Below are 23,182 nucleotides of genomic sequence, written 5' to 3'. Positions count from 1 at the left end.
AAGTGGGCCCGGGCCCTCATACGCTCATTTTGCTTTCAGTTCAGACTTTCATTCTGTTCAGAATGAGAATGATGATAGACTTCGGTTAAACACGCTCATTTTAACGTCAGTTCAGTCCATCCATCATTCTGTTCTTCTGTCATTCATATCGCATTGACGAATTCTGTCTGGACCATCAGTCCATCAGTCAAGTCTAATTCTGAAACTGAAACCAAAATGAGCGTGTTACCGATGTCTAAGGAATATTAAATAATAAGTCTCACAGATTATGAAAATAGTTGTAATAATATAGAACCCTATCATCATATGTACCAAGCTTATACCTACTATACCCAGTGCCATGAAGATGCGTGATTTTGTCAAAATTAGACATTAGTGACATTGTAATAAGAATCACGGCACGCGTCATCTTGAATGACTCTACCTATAAATCTAGTATTGTGCATTGGAATTTGGAAGTGACGCTTATGCAAATATACGTATTTAATGTTTACCGAGTTGAATCATGAATCATACTAGGTAGGTAGGTACATAATTACTTATTAAGGTACCTACTCAAATGCATACATCAGTAGTTCTTGGACGACAAATGTAACTAATGTGGAGATGGCTGCGAAATTATTTTTTAACCGACTTAAAAAAGGAGGTTATCAATTCATTTGTATTTTTTTAAATTATATTGTGTGTGATCGATCAATCGGAAAAACAAATTTTTATCGTTTTTCCGGCAGTCGGCCGCCGAGGTCGTCGCGGATGTACTCGCGGATGAGGTCGTCGAAGCTGGCGTCCTGTTCGAAGCCCAGCGCCAGCGCGCGGCGCGCGTCCAGCCGCGCCGGGAACGTCGCCACCATCGCCGCCAGCGCCGGCTCCGGCGCCCAGCGCACGCGCGCCGCCACCGCCGCGCCAGCGACACGCTCCAGCGCCGCCACCATCTCGCCCGCCGACACCGTCAGCCCCGGCAGCGCCAGCACGCGGCGCGGCACCCACGCCCTCGCCGGCAGCGCCGCCGCGTGCACCAGGTTGCGCACCACGCCGGCCGGGCCCGCCAGCCACAGCTCCTGATCGCGCGGCACCGGCACCGCCGCCTCCAGCCCCGACAGCGGCTCGCGCACGACGCCGCTCGCGTACGAGGTGACCGCCTGGTTGGCGCCGCCGCCGCGCACGCTCACCGTGGGCAGTCGCAGCACGCGAGCGTCCGTGAACCCACGCCGCCCGTACTCGCTCGCCAGCAGCTCCGACATCGCCTTGGCACAGCCGTACGAGCTCTGCGGTGTCGGCGCCGCGCCCTCGTCCACGAGCGGCGGCAGCTCGCCACCCAGCACGCCCACCGTGCTGGCCAGCACGAACACGAGGCCGGGCGCGCGATGCCGCGCCGCCTCCAGCAGCGCTCGCGTCGCGTCCAGGTTCACGCGCAGTCCCAAGTCGAAATCCTTCTCCGCGTGGCCGCTGACGATGGCTGCCAGGTGGAACACCACGGCCGTGTCGGGCTCCACCACGCGTTCGGCGGCGTCGTTTGCGGCCAGGTCGACGGCCAGCGCACGCACGCGGACGGCGGGCGCGGCGGCGGCGGCGGGTGGCGCGGGCTGACGCGCGTCCACCAGCACCAGCTCGCTGACGCCACGCAGCTCGCAGTCGGGCGCCAGCAGCGCCGCCGCCAGCCGCGCCCCGAGGAACCCCGCGGCTCCTGTCACGACCACTTTCATGTCTGTATCGGTCGCTTTGCCCGTCTGTCTCTAATCCGTAGCGTCTCTGACGCTTCAGGCGCTTTGCTCACCGTGTGCGTTACGTTCGGCCCGTAGCTCCGAAGCCTTGGCCATGAAATGAACTAAGATAGTTTTATTTTGAGATTTATATAAGAGCGGCGTGTTTAAATAAATATGGCAAACGTTGATAAACTCTGGCGTTGTTTTATCTCGAAGGTCTTCTCCGCACGCCGCCGCGCGACTGCGACGCGGCCCGCGGATAGCGGCGCAACGATACGTTCGTCCTACCTTTTGACCTTAGCTGTGTGATTACAACATTTATAATGTAACGCGAGATATGTCGCGCGAGTCATGTAGGTATGTAATGACTTAACATGCGCGATGTTCTCGATAGTTGATAAGTACCACACAAATACGTAAAAGACCACTATAATTTATTTCCAAATCCTATTTTCAAAACCAGTCAACCATATTAGTAGCATTACAGACTAAATAAATAAATAAAAATAAAATGAAAAATAAAAATAAAATAAAATGTTTTTATTATCAGACAACTAATTTACTAATTTACTAAACCTAATGCGATACAAAGTGTCCACTCTAAAAAATCCTGTCTTTTGACCTGACTGATTTTGCTACCCAGATCTACAATCTACAACATAACACTTAAACATACTTACACATTTTTTTATATAGTTAATAGTGTGTAGTATATAATTTATAGCTGTCTGAGGGTCACCGACGGTGCTGGCTAAAAATCAGCACTGGGGTGTTCTTAATGTCTCAGCATTACCTATGCTGAGTCAGTGTCCGATTCACAACCGCAATGACGCAAACTAGCTTACTACCTATCTATACTGTCGTACTTAATAATATTGTTGTATTGTGAATACATGTATTTCTTCCTTTTCTTTTCTTTTCTTAATTGCCAAAAAACTACATGTAATATTTACTGTTAATATAACTTGTTGGGGAATTTCCTTCGATAGCGAGAGAGAAATGAAGACACTCACCGAAGTTTCAGGAACGCTGCTCCTGGGGGCCCCCGGTGTTTGGTCGTCCACTGATTTCTTGTTTGTGCTAGATATTTGAGAATTTTTGGAATTTGATTTTTGAGCGGAGCGGTGACGCTGCACGCACACGGCGGTAAGGCGGTTTTCGAAGAGAATAAAATTTTATGTTGGCAGCACTGTCTTAGAGATGCTGCGTTTCGTTGTTCCTTTTTTAGAAGCGTTTGGTTCGTATCTTTTGCAGGACCTTGTGCAAGGTCCGGATTGCTACCATCTTGCTCGCTAATCCTGCGTGAAGCAGCAGCATTGTTGTGTTTCGGCGTTGACAGCGTGAAATTACTGGCACGTGAGGTATCCCATCTTAGGCTGGCAACGCGTCTGCAATATTGCAGATGTTTGGTGATCTCTTAATCAGAGACTTGCTATCGATTCAGCTGAATTAAAATTAGTTGGAAACAAATGACCATCTTGTGCTAGCTAGACGGTAAATATATAGAAATACGGAACATAACTGAAGGATTAGTTAGATTTTTAGGACAGTGCCTACTGTTAAAATTAGTCTGATGAATTTGACTGAGTTCGTGATTTGATTTCAACAAACTGCAAAATTATCCGACTCATTTCAACAAAAGTGTTGCAATATATTGTCCAGCATTAACTAAGCTTAAAACGCTGTATCACGGTCAAAATTTCACCCTGTAAATATGTACCCAGGCTAAGAGCAAGAATTTAATTTTCAAATTTATTCCCGACAGTACATGTTTAAACCAAGATGCTGAGCGGAGGCCTACCTAAAAATTATAGCGTTATCATATAAATAAGGATTTAGAGGAGTAGAATAAATTCCCCGAAGTGTGGCAAAGCGCGCCGTATTATTTTACGTGCAATTTGTTTGTTTTTATTGCTAAGAGGGACCTTGTCGCTTTAATATTCGAAGAGTTGGTCTTCTTTTAAAATTTAATGTGTCGCGGGAGGTTGTTGATGATTAATTGTTGGTTTTTAGTGTTCCGTACATAATAGTTGGCCAACGGAACCCTTTTAATGAGTTTCGGCTGTCGGTCAGCCTGTTAGAAAGTTGTATGTTTTATCGTAAAAGACTTTTAAAGTTTCACAATATCCACTCCTATAACATAACCAATACCACATACGGGCCCATGTTGGGCTGATTTAACTTCATATACATATATTGGAATAAACAATAATGCCTGTGGTGGCCTAGTGGTTTGACCTATCGCCTCTCAAACAGAGGTCGGGTTCAAACCCGGCTCGCACCTCTGATTTTCGAAATTCATGTGAGGAATACATTTGAAATTTACCACGAGCTTTGCGGTGAAGGAAAAACATCGCGAGGAACCTGCACAAACCTGCGAAGCAATTCAATGGTGCGTGTGAAGTTCCCAATCCGCACTCGCGTGGAACTATGGCCAAGCCCTCTTGTTCTGAGAGGAGGCCTGTGCCCAGCAGTGGGACGTATTAAGGCTGGGATGATGAATAATGCCTGTATAATACTCTACTTGAATAATATATTTCAGCCACAATTAAGTATCGGGTGCATCTATAAATTACCTATTAATCTCTTCTCTATCTCTATCTCTTCTTCTCTATAATAAAAATGAAAATAGATTGCTGATATGTATGTAGGCGCATTACTTCCGTACGACGGTGCCGAATTAGATTTTTTTTTTGTTGTGTTCGTTATTGCCAGGACAAGGATTGTGCGTAACAAAATTTAAAAAAAAATACTGGAACGGTAGCGAAGCCGCGGGCAACAAGTAGTGAAAGTGTTTAGTGAAAGTAATGTTTGCAAGTAATAGGACCTTGTGAAAGGTCCGCCGGGATTGCTACAACCATCTTGCTCGCTAATCCTGCCGTGAAACAGCAGTGCTTGCACTGTTGTGTTTCGGCGTGGAGAGTAAGACAGCCGGTGATAGTACTGGCACTTCAGATATCCCATCTTAGGCCTCTAGGTTGCCAGCGCATCTGCAATCCCCTTGATGTTGCAGGTGTCTATGGGCGGTGGTGATCTCGTACCATCAAGAGACCCACTTCGTTTGCCATCCAGTCGAATAAAAAGAAAAACAAAAGTGAAATATAAAAATCAACCCCTAGGCGTCTAATAACTTGTTTCTGTAGAAACTACACACACATAACTTACCAATGAATATTTTATTGCTATGAATGTCAATAACCTTCGGGGGAGGGGTAAACATGCTAGCGGGGCAAGCAAAGTTCCCGTAATTAAATAGTGATTAAGGATGGATGGATAATGTTCACATTCAGGGACTAACTTCAGTTGAACTTGGATTTAGATTTACATCGAATTTGAACACTAGGAGGGTAAATAGACTCAGCAGCAGATTCCATACAAATTGCAACGTAAGAAATTAAGTTATTATTTCATAGTGCTTTAAATTTAAATTCAAATCATTTATTCAGTATAGGCCGCAATGGGCACTTTTACACGTCCTTTTTTAAACAACCAGCGCTTTCGGAAAGACCATCATGCCAAGAAGAACACGCCGCAAGAAACTTGGCAGAAAGTCATTTTCTATCAAAAACATTTTTTTTCTTATTAAGGGTTTTTTTTCTATTCCCTGTAACTTTCTTTGTACTAAATTTCATAGCTCTCTTAATATAATCGGGTAGTAGAACTATGCAGTGTTACTTTGCTCACCCGCAACCTTAAGGTGAGTTTAGACTTGCAAGAAAAATCGTGCAAGTTGCATTACATTGCGAGGCCGTGAAGGCAACGAGTTTGTAGTGGTCAATCAACTTGCACGATTTTTAATGCAAGTCTAAACTCGGCTTTAGGATAGCTTCGTCTTTGCAACAAAAGTGATCATCTAAGCAGCTCCTCTCCTCCGCCTCCATGTTGTAAGAACACATACACATCACACAAATCCAATGATCACCACCATCATACTACGCTAATGCGTTTCAAACTCAGCCAGAGTTCATCATCAGAGCACACAAACCATAGTCTTAACTAGGGTTACCATATATCAGGATTTTGAGACCCCTCTCAGGATTCTGGCCGGATTTTGGAAATCTAGGGAAATTTCAGGATTTTTAGAATTCTCAAGTAAACAAAGGATTTTTTACATCATTTTATTGAAAAAGTAACAAAGTCAAAACAAAAATTATACATAATAGAGACTTAACTAAAAAACCACTTTGGTCATGTTAATTGCACAAATAAAATCAACCGAGATCACAATAATATCAATACCGACTTAAAATAATAACTAACTCGTCATTTAATTTGTACAATACAATACAATACAATACAAAGACTCTTTATTGTACACCAGAAATAGTAAGCGATACAGAAAACAGATACACAGAGAGAAAATTACAAGGTAAGCAATAGGTGGCCTTATCGATTAAGAGCGATCTCTTCCAGGCAACCTTCACGAGAGATAACAAGTAAATTGCGTTTGAGAAAAAAATTCTCAGGATTTTTTGACGGAAATCAGGCTTTTTCTCCGAAAAAAATTCAAATCTATTTATTCACTTGAGAAGCGGTTACATCAGTTGTTTATACAGTAATAGAAGAATTCGTACAGCGCTCTCGCCGGCATCACCAGCATGCAAATGTTTATGTAAAATTAATATAATAATAAATAACACCTCAATTCAATTGTGTAATTCAATTAACAAATGTCATGCCTAAAAAACTCAAAAAAAACTACAAAATCAAATTATCAAATGTCATACATTAAAAATAAAAAATAAAAGACAAACTATCAAATACAATTATAAAATGTCATGCCTTATTATTCTTAAAGAAAAATACATCACTTAATTGTTCATTATCATATTTCACAGACCGAAATTCCTTAACGCAATAAAAACGTTTTTGTAATAACCATTTATATAGCACACTCACAAATCTTTTATATGGCAATTTTTTTATATCTTTCGGAATGTTGTTAAAGATTTTTGTAGCCATACAATAGCAATTCCTGTTGCGCAAATCTGACATTATTTTAGGCTGTATCAGTTTTTTAGGATATCTAGTGTTGAATTTACACACATTTCCGAGCTGAGTAACAAATTAAAATTATTTTTTACAAATTTACTCATTTCCAGTATATATAGTGATGGAAGAGTGAGTACTTTCAATTCGTCCGGAATTTTGAATTTTTCATATGGTGACCCTAGCCCATACCTTAACCCATAACCCATAACCTTTCATTAAATTAACCCTATTAAACATTTCACGTCTGTAAACATCTCAATATCAGACTATGAACAAGACCCAAGCAGTGTATTGCTTACTCGAGATAACGTGCTCCGCAGAGTTGATTTCGTATTAAACCTTGAGGTAATTGATAGCAGTATTCCAAGTTTTTTTTCTGACTGCCTTGTCATCTACATAGCTTGCATATTGTGTACAAAATTTCAAGTCAATCTGACTACTGTGCAGATCAGGTCAAAATAAACTAACTTACAGGATTAATATGTTCCAACAACAAATGGGGCAAGTTACGAGTACTGATGTGACAAAAGAAACTTTCCAAAATCGCGGATTCGTATGTGGATTGAAACTTCTCTAAAATTTAAATGAGCTATATTTCGTGTGAAAATTTCCAGAAATTTCCGAAAACTTTCCCAGCTCTTTGGAAACTTTCTGCAACTTGCACATCTGTAGTTACGAGAACATAAACGCTTGTCAAATTTGAAAAAGTAAAAATCTGTGACGATTCTTGGCGTAGAACATTAGCACCAATCAACTGAGGTACTTTTTATATGAGCTTACAAAATAGATTCTCCTGTAGATTTTATATGGGAATTTACTAACTATGATGCCACTAATAAAATCAATCGACTTAAGAGACTAATAAAAGACTAGCGGCCAAAAACGGCTAAAAGTGTCAAGTGTTCCCCCTCTACCAGATAAGAACTGCTGACATGAAAAAAATGTAAAAATCTTAAATTTAGTACGTAATGTTCTATCCTCTTATCCTCTTTTATGAGTCAGTGTTTAATGCTCGGTTAAAGTATAAATGAAGCCAAATTTTGCCACTTGATTATATTCCAGAACGTCCTATTGACTTCTCATCATCATCCAGCCTATATACGTCCCACTGCTGGGCACAGGCCTCCTCCCAGAACAAGAGGGCTTGGGCCATAGTTCCCACGCGGGCCCAGAGCGGATTGGGAACTTCACACACACCATTGAATTGCTTCGCAGGTTTGTGCAGGTTTCCTCACGATGTTTTCCTTCACCGCAAAGCTCGTGGTAAATTTCAAATGTAACTCCGCACATGAATTTCGAAAAACTCAGAGGTGCGAGCCGGCTATTGACTTCTAGTTGCATCCATTATAACAAGAAATTTAAAAATAAATTTATCATTGTTTGAGCTTTTTAGGTTAACGAGTTATAGTCGATCAAAATGTATTATTGAATATGGAGATTATCATCATCATCTCAGATAGGACATTCACTGTTGGCCATATGCCTCCCCCATAGACTCTCAGTTGCTTCGGTTGGAAGCGGCTTGCACCCACGTCATCCATCCGTCTCGTTGGTGAACACGTCCTACCTTCGACAACATTTCGGCTCCAACGGCCATCTGTTCTCCGATAAAGATGGATACAATATAAATCTCGAATGTAGTTTACTTGTATGTAGGTATTTCGAAAAACTCAGACATGAGTGAGAGTATAAGCAAAACAACTAGGCCACCACGGCTTATCCGTTTACAGCTCATCTAATTATAATCATACCTGAAAACTGTTACTTTCATCATTTTCCTATCCATCCGTCAGTCATGTTACGACACGTTCCGCAAAGGGTTGTAAACAGGTTCTCCCGGCCCGACGCATCATGTGCGAGCATAAAATTGTGATTCAGCATCGCCAATTTATTCGGCTTCTACGGCTTTATCAAAAGTTGGATACATTAGCACCAGATGCGACCGTTGCCGGGACCCAGAAACTTTTTTTCAACCCCTTTTTGTGAGTATAATAATGAAAAGGATTGCGTTCATTTGTTATTTTTTGTTACGTTCGTAGGAGCGTGGGATGGAAAAAAAATGTAGAGCAGTTTTAATGTTTTATTGCTAATGATATTAAATAGCGTGTAAGGCCAGCCGACTTTTTGATTCAACGAAAAATTTGTAAAATTGGTCAGAACTGTCAATTTTTTTTTTAATTTTACAGGGTTTATTTGAAAACTTAGAATTTTATTGTCTGAACATTCGTTTGTTCCAGGGTTGTACGTTTGTATTTCTATAGTGTGTTATGCAGTAATATGATGTTTCATATATTGAAGTGGCAATGTGTGGGCCACATTGCTCGAAGACCAAATAATCTATGGGGAAGAAAAGTCCTCGAGTGGTGACTCCGAACCGGAAGACGAAGCGTCAGTGTTCAGTCAGTTATCTTAACACGTCAAATGACACTAAATTCAAATTCTCTTTTAGATCCGGAAAAAGCTAAAACTTAACCAAATATCATACCAAAAATAAAAACCGGCCAAGAGCGTGTCGGACACGCCCAAAATAGGGTTCCGTAGCCATTACGAAAAAATTAAGTAATATTGTTCTAAGGATTTCGTATTTTATACGGAATCTTCCAAGCAAACTTAGCCGTTATAGTTTTCCTTGTAAGTTTGATATACTTACTACCATTGTGATGTTTTTTTTAATTTTTCCACACACCGGTTTAGATTTTAGAGGGGGGGACGCCCTATTTTAATGAAAATTTGCACTTTAAAGTTGAATATTTCGCAAAAAAATGACTGGATCGAAAAATCGTCTTAGCAAACCACTGATGGTTTTAAATTACCTATCCAACGATACCCCACACTATAGAGTTGGATGAGAAAAAAAAATCACCCCTACTTTACGTCTATGGGAGGTACCCTAAAAAAAATGTTTTTGATTTTTTTATTGTACTATTTTGTCGGCATATCCGTGTTAAATTACAGCTTTCTAGCATTGATAGTCCCTGAGCAAAGCCGCGGCCGGACGGACAGACAGACAGACAGACATGGCGAAACTATAAGGGTTAAAAACGGGTCTGTAGCCACATCTCGAAAACAATGTGTCACTCAATTGAATAGTACTATCTCAATTGCTTAATCATATTCCCAGTACACATCTCTTATCTTTTATCTATATTTATCTTTGAATCATACAAAACTGAACAATGTAAGATCAATACCCAACTCAACTTCGCAAAGATCAGTCTTAGGTACTCTTATAAATATATTCAAGATGGCTTCCTCCCTGAGTTTATTGTTACTTTCTTTTGTTTGCATTGTGGTAACATCGGACAATTTGCAAGTCGGTACGAGTATAAATGGATCGTTAGCTTACTCTGAAGTAGTTAAGTTGTCTTCTGTACCATTGAAGATAAGGACAAAAAATGTGTTCTATACTGACGAAAACAACAGGATTATTAAGGTAATTGACTATACTTATTACTCGTTAGCGCAGCGTAGGACGTCCATTAACGAGATGGATGGATGAGCTGGTTAAAGTCGCGGGTTCACGGTGGGTGCAGGCCGCTGCCAACCAAAGCAACTGGAGGTCTATGGGGGAGGCATATGTCCAACAGTAGACGTCCTACGGCTGAGATGATGATAATTACTCTTGAATTTTACTCAAAGACTCGTAATAAAACAAGTAAAATTATTATATTTTAAAAAGTTAAGTACATTATTATTTTGTTTTGCCACACTGCTGCCTGCTGACCTCTGATTTCCGACCTAGCCAGTCATAATATTAAAATTTAATTTAACTGTCAAACGCACGTTTGTTTTTCATTATTGTAATGTCGGAAGTGAAAAAATGCAAATTTATTATAAATATTTCAAGTTTTAAATATATGTATGTACATAATTGTTAACACATTATTCAGTAATATCTTCATTTTTAACCCCCGACGCAAAAAGAGGGGTGTTATAAGTTTGACCGCTATGTGTGTCGGTATGTGTGTCGGTCTATTGGCACTGTAGCTCTTTAACGGGTGGACCGATTTGAATGCGGTTTTTTTTATTTGAAATCAAGTTTTCTAGCAATGGTTCTTAGACATGTTTCATCAAAATCGGTTAAGCCGTTCTTGAGATATTGAACTTTGAAGTGACAAAGTCGGGGGTTTTCCAACTTTTTATGTATATTATATATAATTGTATTCAAATTAAATTATTAAATGTTTTATGTTAAATAAAGCGAAATATTGTAGAATTGGTAAGAGTATGTGTATGCAAACTCTTTATTGTACGAAAGAAAATAAAACAAATACAATTAATGTACAAAATTGAAACGCAATGTACAAAGGCGAACTCATTCCTATACCTTATCCCTTACGTATTTAAAAACATCAATGTACTTCTTATGTTTGTTTCTACTATCTAATTTTAGGGCATATCAGCAATAGATATGGACAAATCTAAAGCGCAAGCTACGGTCACTTCGGGCGGCGTCGGGTTTTCATTCGCCAATGTTCGGATCAAGAGCGAGAGAGGAGATGGGATCAACTACCAAGTGCAGTTTTTCGTTTAAGTTTTTTTTTGAACCAAAGCGATAATGATTGGCTTTTTGGAGTATTTTTGTATTTTTTATTTCAACTCCAAATTTGTTACTTTTACAGGTATCCCGTGAAACATATCGAAAATACAAAAAATAGATAAAAAGCAACCTGAGATATGTATGCATAGGAAAAATTCGTGTCTAGATTCCTGTTCAGCGGTGGTGTAGGGGTTATAGCACGCAGCACGGATTGCTGAGGACCTGGGTTCGATTCCCAGCGCTGGTCTCATGTCTCAGGTTGTATTTTCGGCAAAGCGATAAATTATTTATGGATTTTTATTTACAATACGATATAATATACTATTATAATGCTTATTTATTGTCCAATATATGGAAAAAAACACAAGAGTTAGCAATAAGCGGCCTTATTTTCTAAGAATAACTCTTATAGGTAACCATTTACAACGTAAATATAGTGAGGAATGGATTTGAACAGATGCTGTAATTTAAAATAAATATGTAGCTTAAACAAACATTAATTAAAAATAAACATAAATATTGATAGGCATTAAAATAGTACATTACTGCAGAGGCCATGAAGTAAGGGATTGATGGACGAGTTCGGGGTAGCAATCCCTGTTCTGGCCGAGGTTTCTATAGTGCTTTTCTCAAAGAATGTGAGGAAATATTTCATCCATCCATCCGTCCATCCATCCATCCATCCATCCATCCATCCATCGCATCGCATCGCATCACATCGCATCAATCACTTGAAATAATGCATTTTGAACTTACATAATTACGTTTATCGCGTAGTTAATTTTACCCTTAATTTAGAACAAAATTAAACGCATTTTTCAACGCAATTCCATTTTGACGATATTTATTCACTTTGGATAGTGTATTCATTTTTAATCCGAATTCAAAGTAGTCAATGTCAGTGGACATCATTTCATTTGATATTGAAAGACAAATAAATCTACAAAAGTTCCAACATTTAACTAAGTGACAAGGTTTCGAGCGATCGTACTTTGAGATCTATTATTTTTCCTCTCAAAAAACTGAATTGTGTGAGTATTATTGTTCCAAGTTAAGTATCATAAGCGGGACATATCACGCTAAACACACGAGTAATATTTACCTCGACGTTTCGACCACATTACAGTATCCGTGGTCACGAATAGACGGCCACTGTATACATAATATTTTACTCGTGTGTATAGGGTGATAAGTCCCGCTTATAATATTAAACTATGAGTGAAAATCAGGAGTTTTAAAATTATAATTAATTGTTCTATTTAACCTAGTAAACACTTGAACTCGGATAAGACCTCGCAAACCTTAACTATCTAAAATACTCCATCGCATGAATTATTCCGACTCAAATCAATAGCAATTAAGGTTCATATCGAAGGCTGGAGTCGAGAGCTCTCTAGTGGAGGGTTCTCCACTCAAGAGCCCTAAACGTATTCAGCAACATTTACTGCGATAATTAGTACGAGGTATTTAGCTTCTTAGACGGCTTTGTGATGTCTAATTGACTGGTAACCTAAACCACATCAGGCATTGGGATGATTAAGATAAGCTGATTTATGTTAAAGACCAAGTGCGAGTCGGTTTGGCGTGCTGAGGGTTCCATTATAATTAAGTAACTTAAATTAGATATAGATAAAAAAATGTAGTCAGCTCAACACATACATGAACAAAACATGCAACAAAAAGTTCCAAAAGTTATCAAAAAGGTTAAGAAGGGGTTTGCTTGAAATCATTTTTGTTTTTTGTAGATTTTTAGACTTTTCTTCTTTATTTTTGTGCTGCGTTACTTCCCGCCCAATCACCTAATTTTATGTTAGTCGAAAGTAACCAATATACTTAGCTTCCCACGGTTTTAAAAAATAAATAAATAAAAATCATTTATTATCAGGGGTTTAACGTCCACAGATGTCAACATTACAATTAATAGAAATAAAAAGGGATCACGAAATTTGTCGAGAACAATTATTCTTATCAACTATATTACTGAAGATTATAAGGTTTTTGAACAGAAATGCAATTTAAAAACCCAAATGTTAAAAAAAACTAAAAAGAAAAAAGGCTATTGGTCTAGAACTTTGTTCAGTAAATAGCTGAAAGTGCAACAGTTGGGACATATTAAACATTCTTCAAAAGGTTTTTGAGGCAGTCGGGTTCTTTGATTTTTTTGATTAACTTTTTATTTCATACTTTGTGATGTATGATCCTTTGAGATTATAGCTACAATGTTTTATAACATGTATGTTTAAAATAAGTTAATTAATAACTTTCATTTGATACCCTTTTCTTTTTTTTATTTTATTCGTTTTTACTTTATTTGTACAAAACACCAACCAAATTACTATTTTTAGTGGTACTTAAAAATCGTATTTGTAGACTCTTCTATGTCACTTCTGACCATTAGGAATGCAAGATCTATTTCAGTCAATTTTATAGAAAAAAAAAATGCAAAAGTTAAAAATAAAACACTGTCCACATTAAAAATAAACAAAATAAAAACAGAGCAAAGGAAAATAATAACCAAATTTACCCAGTGAAACTCCGTATAAACACGAAGATCGTCCGATAAAATGTAAACTTGATAGCTTATTTAAAAAGCCGACGACGGTGAGCGGGTAACTGGTTGATAAGTATCTTGTTTGAGACAAGGGAGGCTACCAACAAAAGAGCCGTATCGTTGTTTTTCAGCTTGAGGAGAGCGCAAAAGGCTGACGGTTTTGGTCGAAGGAGGGAGAGATCGCGGGAGGTAAAAGCGATAGCCAAACCTTCGATATTTTACAAAAGGTAAAAGAACTAATTAAACTAAGTTAAAATTAAAAATTCTACCGAAGGTACGATAATTATTATTGGTCCTAACACAGAAGGTAAGAAACTGAACTATGGAAAATTCGAACTAAATAAATTTGAGTAGTTGTGACTTTGGTAGATAAAACGTAGTAAACGTGTATAAAATTGCACCTCAAATTCGTTACAGTATAAAACTCAACTTTATGGGTTGCAGCCCACCAATCCAGATACCCTTAAACTATGTTTAAATAGACGCCTGACAAATAATATTAGCAAAGCAACTTATAATTTTAATAACTAGTGCCGGTAGCACGATACTTATTTGGTTTTAAAATTCTTTGCTAATATTTTTTATTAGGCGTATGTGACATACTCACAAACCCTCGGATTTTGTATCCATTCTTCGCATTTGTAGATTATATGTGTGTATGTAAACTCTTTATTGTCCAAAATTTGTAACAAACACAATTGACAAACATTGAGATAGATGTACAAAGGCGAACTTATCCATTTAAGGGATCTCTACCAGTCAACCTTTGAGTGAAAAAGTGAGTTTAAAATTTAAAATAGCTAGTTGAAGCTACAATACAATGCTTTTTAAAATACACAAATCTTTAATAGGGACATAACATATAAATAAACTACTATATACAAATATATTGTCTGTGGGGGCTTTAAATAAGCCATCAGCTTGCCTCTTATGCCTCGTACTATACCCAGCGTCCCACCGCGCGGCCGCAGCACCGGCCGCTGCTGACAGCAGCCGACGTCCGCGATACAATGCGGCCTGATCCAGCACACAGTCGGCACGTGTTCTTACCTCTAGTAATTTGGAATTACTGTTCATGTGTGAAATTATGTTATAGATGTAGTAAATAACAATTACAATTGTGAAAATTTGGACCACACGTCTACTTCCAAATGCTGCCGACGTGTCCATGAATCATTGTATTTCATAAATGAAATCAAATAAATAGGGTATTATATTTATTTGTGACAAAGGTCAAATCACGAGTGAAGAGTATTTACTAAAAAAAGTTTTTGGTAAAAATTTAATTCCTAATGCAAGCTTTTTTGCTGACTGTACCTACTTTTTGTTGACTGTACTTGTATCGTTACCCAAACTACATTTGAATAGCAAATTTCAAGTCGATGCCATTAAGCGTTGAAGAGTCCCGTCCTGCGGAGACGATTCTGGCCGGACTACCAGGATGTCACTAGAAGATTATTGCATTGTCACGCAATTTACATAAGTATTCCAAATTTCAAGTCAATCTACTGAAATTTGGTCAAATTTAACTTGCAAGATTTCATTACTGCACACAGACAACGGGACAGGTGAAACTAAATAAAAGCTCGCTTCTTCATCGATGCACGGTGTGGTGGGACAAGTGTCTTAATCTTCACACCAAAACTCAGCTGCACGCACAGTGATGGTTACGATAGATTTTTGTTTTTCTGATATTTCATAATAATTGACAACAATAGAATATCAGTATTAATTTGAATTAAATAAGAACGATTCAAATTCTGGAAAACTCTGTATTTGATTAAACATGGTAAACGAATACAGATGAAAAGTGAAATGAAGCTGCACAACTCCAAATGAAAGAAAATGTATAAAACAAGAACAAGTTGAAGACAGGCCAATCCGAACTTGAGGGTCGTCAATCAGCCGCAAAAACAACCACCAAACAATTGCTAAGCGAAAATAGGAATTGTTGAATTTGTTCCGTCGTCCCACTGATTTGTTTGACAACTTCGCATCCAAAGGAACTTTAGGTAACGCAGCCTAGAAAGTTACCGTCAAACGTGGAGTTGAAACGAGCAGCATTTAAGATTCTGTTTGAGATTTTACCGCTGCTGTGGCGCTTTGTAATGAATTTGCTCAAATGTGTATGGCAATGAGACTTGTCGGAGAGTGAGAGAATGTTTGTAATTTGCATTTTGTGATTGGAACTCTCGTGGCACACCTGAGCCGTTTGTCAAGCCGTCCGTACCTGTTGTGAAAACATCAAATATGTAAGGAATTATTCATTGCGGTCGCTTTTAGGATTTTACGTTCGAGAGGTTTTACGAGGGCTGTGAATGTTTAAGAGTAGCAGCGTGTCTTGGGCTAGTGGACTGGGGCCTTGAGAAATGGCTTTAAAAGCGATGAAAACTGGCACGAAGTAACCTAGTGTCAAGAATTGGGGACACTGTTGCATCTAAAATTTGGGATCATAGACATACTTACATTTTAGATTGTTAGTGTCGTTCTTATTGCATAAAAAATATGTTTTGAAATCCTTGCTTTTTTATTACAAGATATTTTGACACGAGCAATTATTGTATACCTAATTATTTATATAAAATATTTATTTACATGGGATCTGGGACCAAATTTGCTATGTAGATGCTTTCCGGGGAGAACAAGCTATCTCGCTTGGTCTTGTCGCTGGGAAGACGCGTGTTATCGAGTTAGCGCACCTTTTGTCATCAGTGTAAGGTTTCAGCGTTAGTTTTGGACTTGTAAATTGCAGGTCCAGAAAATAAAACATTACAAATTAAATAAAGAAGTTTTTACATTAACTCACACAATATAAAATGAAAAATTAACCCAACTACATTTTCGGTGTCAAGTTTCCCGCTAATCTCCAACAGATTTCTAAAATCTCCCCACACACGAAACCTCGAAATGAGTCCACACAACTCATTGTTAGCACAAAAATATTATGTGCCACATACTACTTGACTATTAAGTGCGTTAAGCTTTTAACACATATATAATTCAACATGGCTTACCGAGACTTTAGACAAAACCCCTTGAGTTCTAGAAGTTCTAGAATGAACGTTATTCACTTGTTCCGAGCATATCTTCTTCCTTGCTTTGCTTTTAGAGTTGTGGCGTTTTAAAGATTGTAGAGAAAGCTCGAGTGTCAGTGCTGGTGTGAAGTTAGGTCGTCGCATCTATTATTGAGGGTATTACCTAGCAGACTTCCTGTGTAAAGGACGTTGCTTCTGCTACAGTTTTAACGCCTTTGCTGCGCTGTTTGAGTTTAGTTTTGATCACAAAGATGTCCTTAGAACTTAATTAAAACCAGTGTTATATCAAGTATATTGCGTAATTGACGAAGAATCTATCCCTTCAAGTTATTAACGCTGTGTACCAGTTGTTTTTTGTTTATTCGGTCAAACTCTGCAAATTAAACGTCATTTTCTGATCTGACTTTTTTTCACGGAGGCCATTTTAAAGTTTTAAATACAGTATTGTCATTCTGTCAGACAAATCAAATGACACCTTATAAATTGAAACCATCGCTCCAAAAATATAGCCCTCTTGCGGGCAGTCAGGTAGTAACATAAATAACTACTTTGAACTAAAAACCACATTTAAAAAACCTTCTTTCACTAATAGCATCAATATTTTTTCAAATTATAATTAGCCTGTCAAGTTTATTCGTTTACGCAAGCAAAGCCGTGAGTAAAGACTAGTCTCACAAAATAGAAATAACAATTTGGTCTAACAGCAAACAGAACTGAACTTTTATCTTGTTCCTTTCATGTACGGTTCACTTCAGACTCTGGATGCTCCATTCATGCATGCCCCAAGCTCGTTATAATTTGAAACGTGTTACTAATTAAGCGGCTGATGATACTGGCTCTTATTTGCAACATGTTACTTATATTATAAATACAAAAATTTGTGTGTGTACACACACGTGTTACTTTTTCACGTTGAAACGGGTGGATGGATTTTGGTTAAATTTGGTATGTTGCTGGACGTCTGGTCTGGATTTAAACTATGCACTTTTTATCCCGATTAGAAATAGAAATATTTATACGCTCTTCGCATAATAAACATAATAAAAATACATTAAAAAAAAAACAATATGTGAAATCGCGAAGCGGTCCCAGTTCAGCATAGTGTTGGCCGTGCAGGCCAACGCTGGTCTTCCGCTGTGACCGCTTGGCGACTTCACGGAAGGCGACAAAATTTCCATCATGAGCTAACCATTAGTATATTATTATAGTTATCAGAATTTTTATAATTAACACCTGTGAAACTACTTACTTTCTATCAATAAACAGAGCCGTCTCTCTAAGTTGGTGGAAATAAACTAAAACAATTTTTTTTAGATCCAGTTTCAGTAACAGAAATTGTGTTCTGCCTTTTAGCAGAATTGTTGTTTCAATTCATTCATTCAATTTCTTTTCTCAACTCAATTTTCTCCGGAACCAAAATTTTTTCTCAGTGTATTTTCTTATGCTTTTATAAGGCTTGGTAAGTTTTGAGTTGCGAAAACAATATAGTTTCAGGCAAAAGTCTGAGTTGGCAAATGAAACATTTGGAAAACGTGAGTAAGGAAAAGGCAGAGAACCAATAGAGATACATAGATAATAATTATACTTGGTCACACACTGCCGGCAAGAACTAGTTTTTCGCTATGACAAGAGAAATTAAGGGATATGCTCCTGTTTAACTCATGATCAATGTTCCATTAGATGGCGCTGTTATCAATATTGCCTTTATTCAGGTTTTTTTTTAGTAAATTATGCAGAATTATTTCACCAAAAAACTAATGGCTGGAGTATCTAAGCGTAACCGATTTTTTGATCCCACACTCGAAATGAAATATTCCGCCAAAGCCGCAAACTAAAACTCGCTCAGCGATGCTAGCTTGGTTGTCAGGACCTGGTCATACTGAGATAACAGTGGTTATTTTATATTGCGAGCATAATCTTTCTCGTTTCCTATTTCTCCAACTCATAACTTGTATGTAACTCGTCAACTCTCTCTTGGGTGATGAAAGTGCCCATATTTTCATTGTTCTAATTGTTAGTTCTGCGGTGGTAATAGTGGTCTTTTTGAGACTGAGTCTCTCAAGGAGCTATGTATGCAGAGAGTCCGAAGTTATTCGGTAATGAATCCAGAATACGAAAATTATTACGAAGAACTAAGTGGTACCGATATAGCTTGAAGAATGTGTTAGTTCAAAGCGATGAACAGACCATATCGCAAGAGCTGCGGGTGACTAGTAGATACAGATGACAAGTTGTCATTCATTCTGGTTTTTTTCTGAGGGACAGAGGCCGTTGCTTAATACTGTTAAGTCGAAAAAAGTGAATTGCCCTTTTCATAAATAAATGTCGCTGTGATTTCTTTGGCAGTTTTTTTTTATTCGACTGGATGGCAAACCAGCAAGTGGGTCACCTGATGGTAAGAGGTGGTAAGATTGAGTAAGATGCTTGGCAGATGTATGGATTGTGAATAGACATCAATAGTACAAAGGTTTCTTCCTGGTAAGCGATTCAGTTATTCCTTGACTGTACATATTCCAGTTGTTGCCAATGATGGTTTTAACATGTATTTATCTACATGCATATCATAACTTCCCTATTATATGTTCAGAAACGACTATCAAATGGCCTTTATTAAGAAACCTGGTATCTGGTTCACATTAAAGTACAGTGCATCTTAATGTTTACATTAAAGTATCGGTAATACTTTTTTTAACAATGCATATTATCTGAACATATTGTAGAAAACTTATGACATGCATGTAGATAATAATTTTTATTCAAAGTCAAAGTCAAAGTCAAAGTCAAGTCAAAGTCAGTCAAAGTCAAAGTTAAAGTCAAAATACAGGCCATATCTGAACATATTATAGAAAACTTATGATATGCATGTAGATAAAGTATGTATGCGGCTATACATAATTAGGCATTAAAACACTCATGTGATCTTATTATGGAACTCGCCTTCGGCTCGTTTCATAAAACCACACTCGTACTTTAATGCCTCTCATTATGCACCAGCCACATAAATAACTATTAAGTATGTATTTATCTAGGTATATAAGTATGTTTATCCGTTGCCTAGTATCCAAAGTACAAGCTTTGCTCAGTTTAGGACTAGGTCAGTTGGTATCAAGTGTCCCATGATAATTTATTTATTAATTTTATTTATCTTACCACAAACTTAACTTAACCCTGAATCAAACAAACAAACTACCAAATATTCGTACTCGTACATTTAAACGATTAACGTTTCCGCTTGGATACCGCGAGCTCATAAAGCGACCCTCGCTATAATGTATTTGCATCTCATAAGACAGCATGAATACGGAATGAGACGGCCCGAAGGGGAATTAACCCTGGCTCCGTTATGTTTTTTAGGTTCGTGTTACTTGGAATTTACTGGTCTTGTTCGACCGTGAATCAATGTGAAGTTGAAATGTTTTTATTGGCATTGTTATACTACATACATATTCAAAGGTTGCTCAGCGAGCTATTAATACAGGTTTATGCTGGTTTCTCTATGAGATCGAATCAGAAATTGAGGATATACGAAGAAAAACGAGGGTCACCGACATTGCCAATCAAATTAGCTCGTTGATCAACCAACCGAAGCTTACCTTTATGAATTTTGTTCACTCTCATTCCAGCTTTTACATCCCACTGCTGGGCACAATTACAGATGTGCAAGTTGCAGCAAGTTTCCAAAAAGTTGGGAAATTTCTCGGAAATTTCTGGAAATTTTCACAAGACATATAGGAAATTTAAATTTAAGAAACGGAAAGTTTCAATCCCCATACAAATTGGGAGAAGTTTCTGAAATTTTCCAATATGAAAAATTCCGCAATTTTGGAAAGTTTCCTTTGACACATCAATAGGCACAATAGATAAAAGGGCACGGGTTACGGTGAAAACCAGCATAGTAATTTAATCTTGTGTGTGAAGTTCCTAAACCGCATTGGCCTGGCATGGGAAGAACGGCCTAAGCCCTCTCATTCTAAGAGTAGGCCTGGTAGGGACAGTAGGACGTATATAGGCCACAGGTGACGTGAAATGCTTAGTATTTTGAAACTGTTATATCTTTATGACGATTATGCACACTACACAACTGAGCTTCTTAAACTTTATTACAAAGCAACAAGATTTAAAATGGCCAGTTAAATGTTTATTCACAATCATGCAACCAGGAAAACAACTCGGATAAATTAGTAAGTTTTTTACTAAGCTTCAGCAGAATAAAAACGATTAAAATTAAAATTTAAACAATTGCAAAGAGTCCTAATTGCAGTAGTCGTAAACGTGCCCTAGCACAGAGCAGAGCAGATTAATCAACGGCTGGATCACTTCAAACTTATGACGCCCGGCATTTGACTGGCAATCTGTATGCCTACAGTATAAATATTAAATTAATAAATATACTGGATAAATTGACACCAATTTATGTATAGTCCACGACTAAGCAACCTCTCATAACTCATAAAATTTTCTGCCGCGACCGGGGATCGAACCTAGGATCAGAATCTTCAAAGTCAGGTTCTAACCACTTGGTTATCTGGTCCTGTAAATAATAACTATAAATGACCATCGCTTAATTGACCAATATTGATGAAAAAAAAAGAATCAAATATTGTATACCTATGCGTGTGCTGTCACAATTTATGTTCGTTTGTTTAGAGAATCAAACTAAGCAGGGCATTTAAATATTGACCAAGCTGATTTATTTTACTTTCACAGTAAGGCTGGAGATAACGAGCGGATAATTACGTTGCCTAAAGCTATGGCCACACTGGAGCTAAGCACCAAATACCGGACCTAAGGTTAATGTAATAACCTAAAGGTGTATAAGCTGTAAGGATAAGAGGGAACAAGTAAAACTGCCGAATGAGTAAATACTGTTTATTTTGAAACCTTACGTGTAACTTATAACAATATAGTCTAAGTTGTAAATGATGAAAGAGTATGTGTATGTGTGTGTGAAGCAACTCACATTTCAAGTGAGAAAAAAAACCAAGCTCAAGCCGACACTTAAAAAAAAGATGTTTTACCAATACGAGTAAGAACGACCCATGATTTTGCCGTTCATTGCTCGGCCGAGACGCTCGACTTACTGTGGTTACCTCGCAGCTCAACTATTTCACACGAAGGTAGAAAAGTGAGACAAAACAGTGGGATAGAACAGCCTGAAAGGATAATGGCGTACAAATAAAATCAAAACGTTTATTCTGCAAGTAGGCCGCAAAGAACTATTTTACATGTCAGTTTTTAATACTACCACTACCAGTAGTAGAAAGACTATCGTTGCTAAAAAGAATGCGCCGCGAGAAGCTTGGCAGAAAGTCACTCACATGTACAATATAAATAGAAGCTTAGGACAGTTCGCAACTTCTAGCGATGGAATACACACTGTCTTGCTTTTGCTACGCTGTACGGCTCTCAACTTCACAAAAGTCCTGCCACAAGACAGTTGACCAAATAAGATGGTGGGGAGAGCAAGCCCTGAAAAAATAGATAACCGAGCTATTTATTAACTGTTCGGCCTTTGTTACCGTTGTGTTAGTGAAAGCAATTTAACACTGTCTACTTTTCTGCCTCCTTATCCTGCTCTCGTGTGAAATAAACAGTACCTACTTCTTTCAGTTTGTTTTACAACGTGAGTCTTCCTCACAGTACTTTTAATTTAAAGGACACCATTAGCAGACTCTAATTCTTCAAAATAACTTTCACTCTATTCGAGACTTATTTTCTAAGCTTCTTGATTAAATTCGAAATCGAATCTGCAAATCGCCCCATCCTTCAGACTTGGAAAATGCTAATATATCACAACTGCAAACACCTGGTCCAAAAAATGGCGGTACTAATGAATCGCTTAGACTTGCGGGTGTCACCATGATGAATGGTGATGCAAGGTGTGAGAAATGTTGGTGATTTCGTGCAGATTTCATTTCTCGGAATTGGTTTGGAAATTAAGGGGGGTGGTGTAGCGGAAAGTAGCATCTAGCGATGGGTAGCGGCATCAACATGGCCACGATTGGCTCTGTTATTGGTAAACTATGAATTTTGTTCAAGAAATCCAAAATTGTATAAAATCATCATCAGCCGGAGGATGATCGTTACTTCTCACACACGGTGTCACAGCGATAACATAGTAGAGTGTACACATATCGTGTCTCGTTTGTTAATTCTAAATTAATGCTTGCAGAGTAAAGGGTTAAATTTTTAGTCGATTCGGAGCCAATTTACAGTGACAAACAAAGGTCAGGCGGACACACGAGTGAATCAGTGAGTGAGTCTGTTCTTTCACCCAAAAGTTCGTAATCCTAAATACAAAAATAAAGATACAATACAATTACAAAACGACGACTCTTTATTGTACACCACAAATAGTAAG

General features: G+C 38.2%; 2 protein-coding genes across 2 annotated transcripts; one reads left to right on the top strand and one right to left on the bottom strand.

Annotated features, from left to right (window-relative positions):
* Positions 1-264: 264 nt before the first annotated feature.
* Positions 265-1,800, bottom strand: LOC141433857 (D-erythronate dehydrogenase-like). Its single transcript, XM_074095956.1, has one exon. It carries the CDS (start codon positions 1,701-1,703, stop codon positions 714-716), a length of 990 nt encoding a protein of 329 aa, XP_073952057.1. The 5' UTR covers positions 1,704-1,800; the 3' UTR covers positions 265-713.
* Positions 1,801-9,896: 8,096 nt separating this feature from the next.
* Positions 9,897-11,311, top strand: LOC141433856 (uncharacterized). Its single transcript, XM_074095955.1, has 2 exons — positions 9,897-10,128; positions 11,089-11,311. The coding sequence occupies exons 1-2, from the start codon at positions 9,940-9,942 to the stop codon at positions 11,227-11,229; spliced, it is 330 nt and encodes a 109-aa protein (XP_073952056.1). The 5' UTR covers positions 9,897-9,939; the 3' UTR covers positions 11,230-11,311.
* Positions 11,312-23,182: the final 11,871 nt, after the last annotated feature.

Source organism: Choristoneura fumiferana, chromosome 12, assembly GCF_025370935.1.
Source record: "Choristoneura fumiferana chromosome 12, NRCan_CFum_1, whole genome shotgun sequence".
Taxonomy (NCBI): Eukaryota; Metazoa; Arthropoda; class Insecta; order Lepidoptera; family Tortricidae; genus Choristoneura; species Choristoneura fumiferana.
Note: the sequence above shows the minus strand (reverse complement) of the source record. Positions and strands in the feature narration are given on the sequence as shown.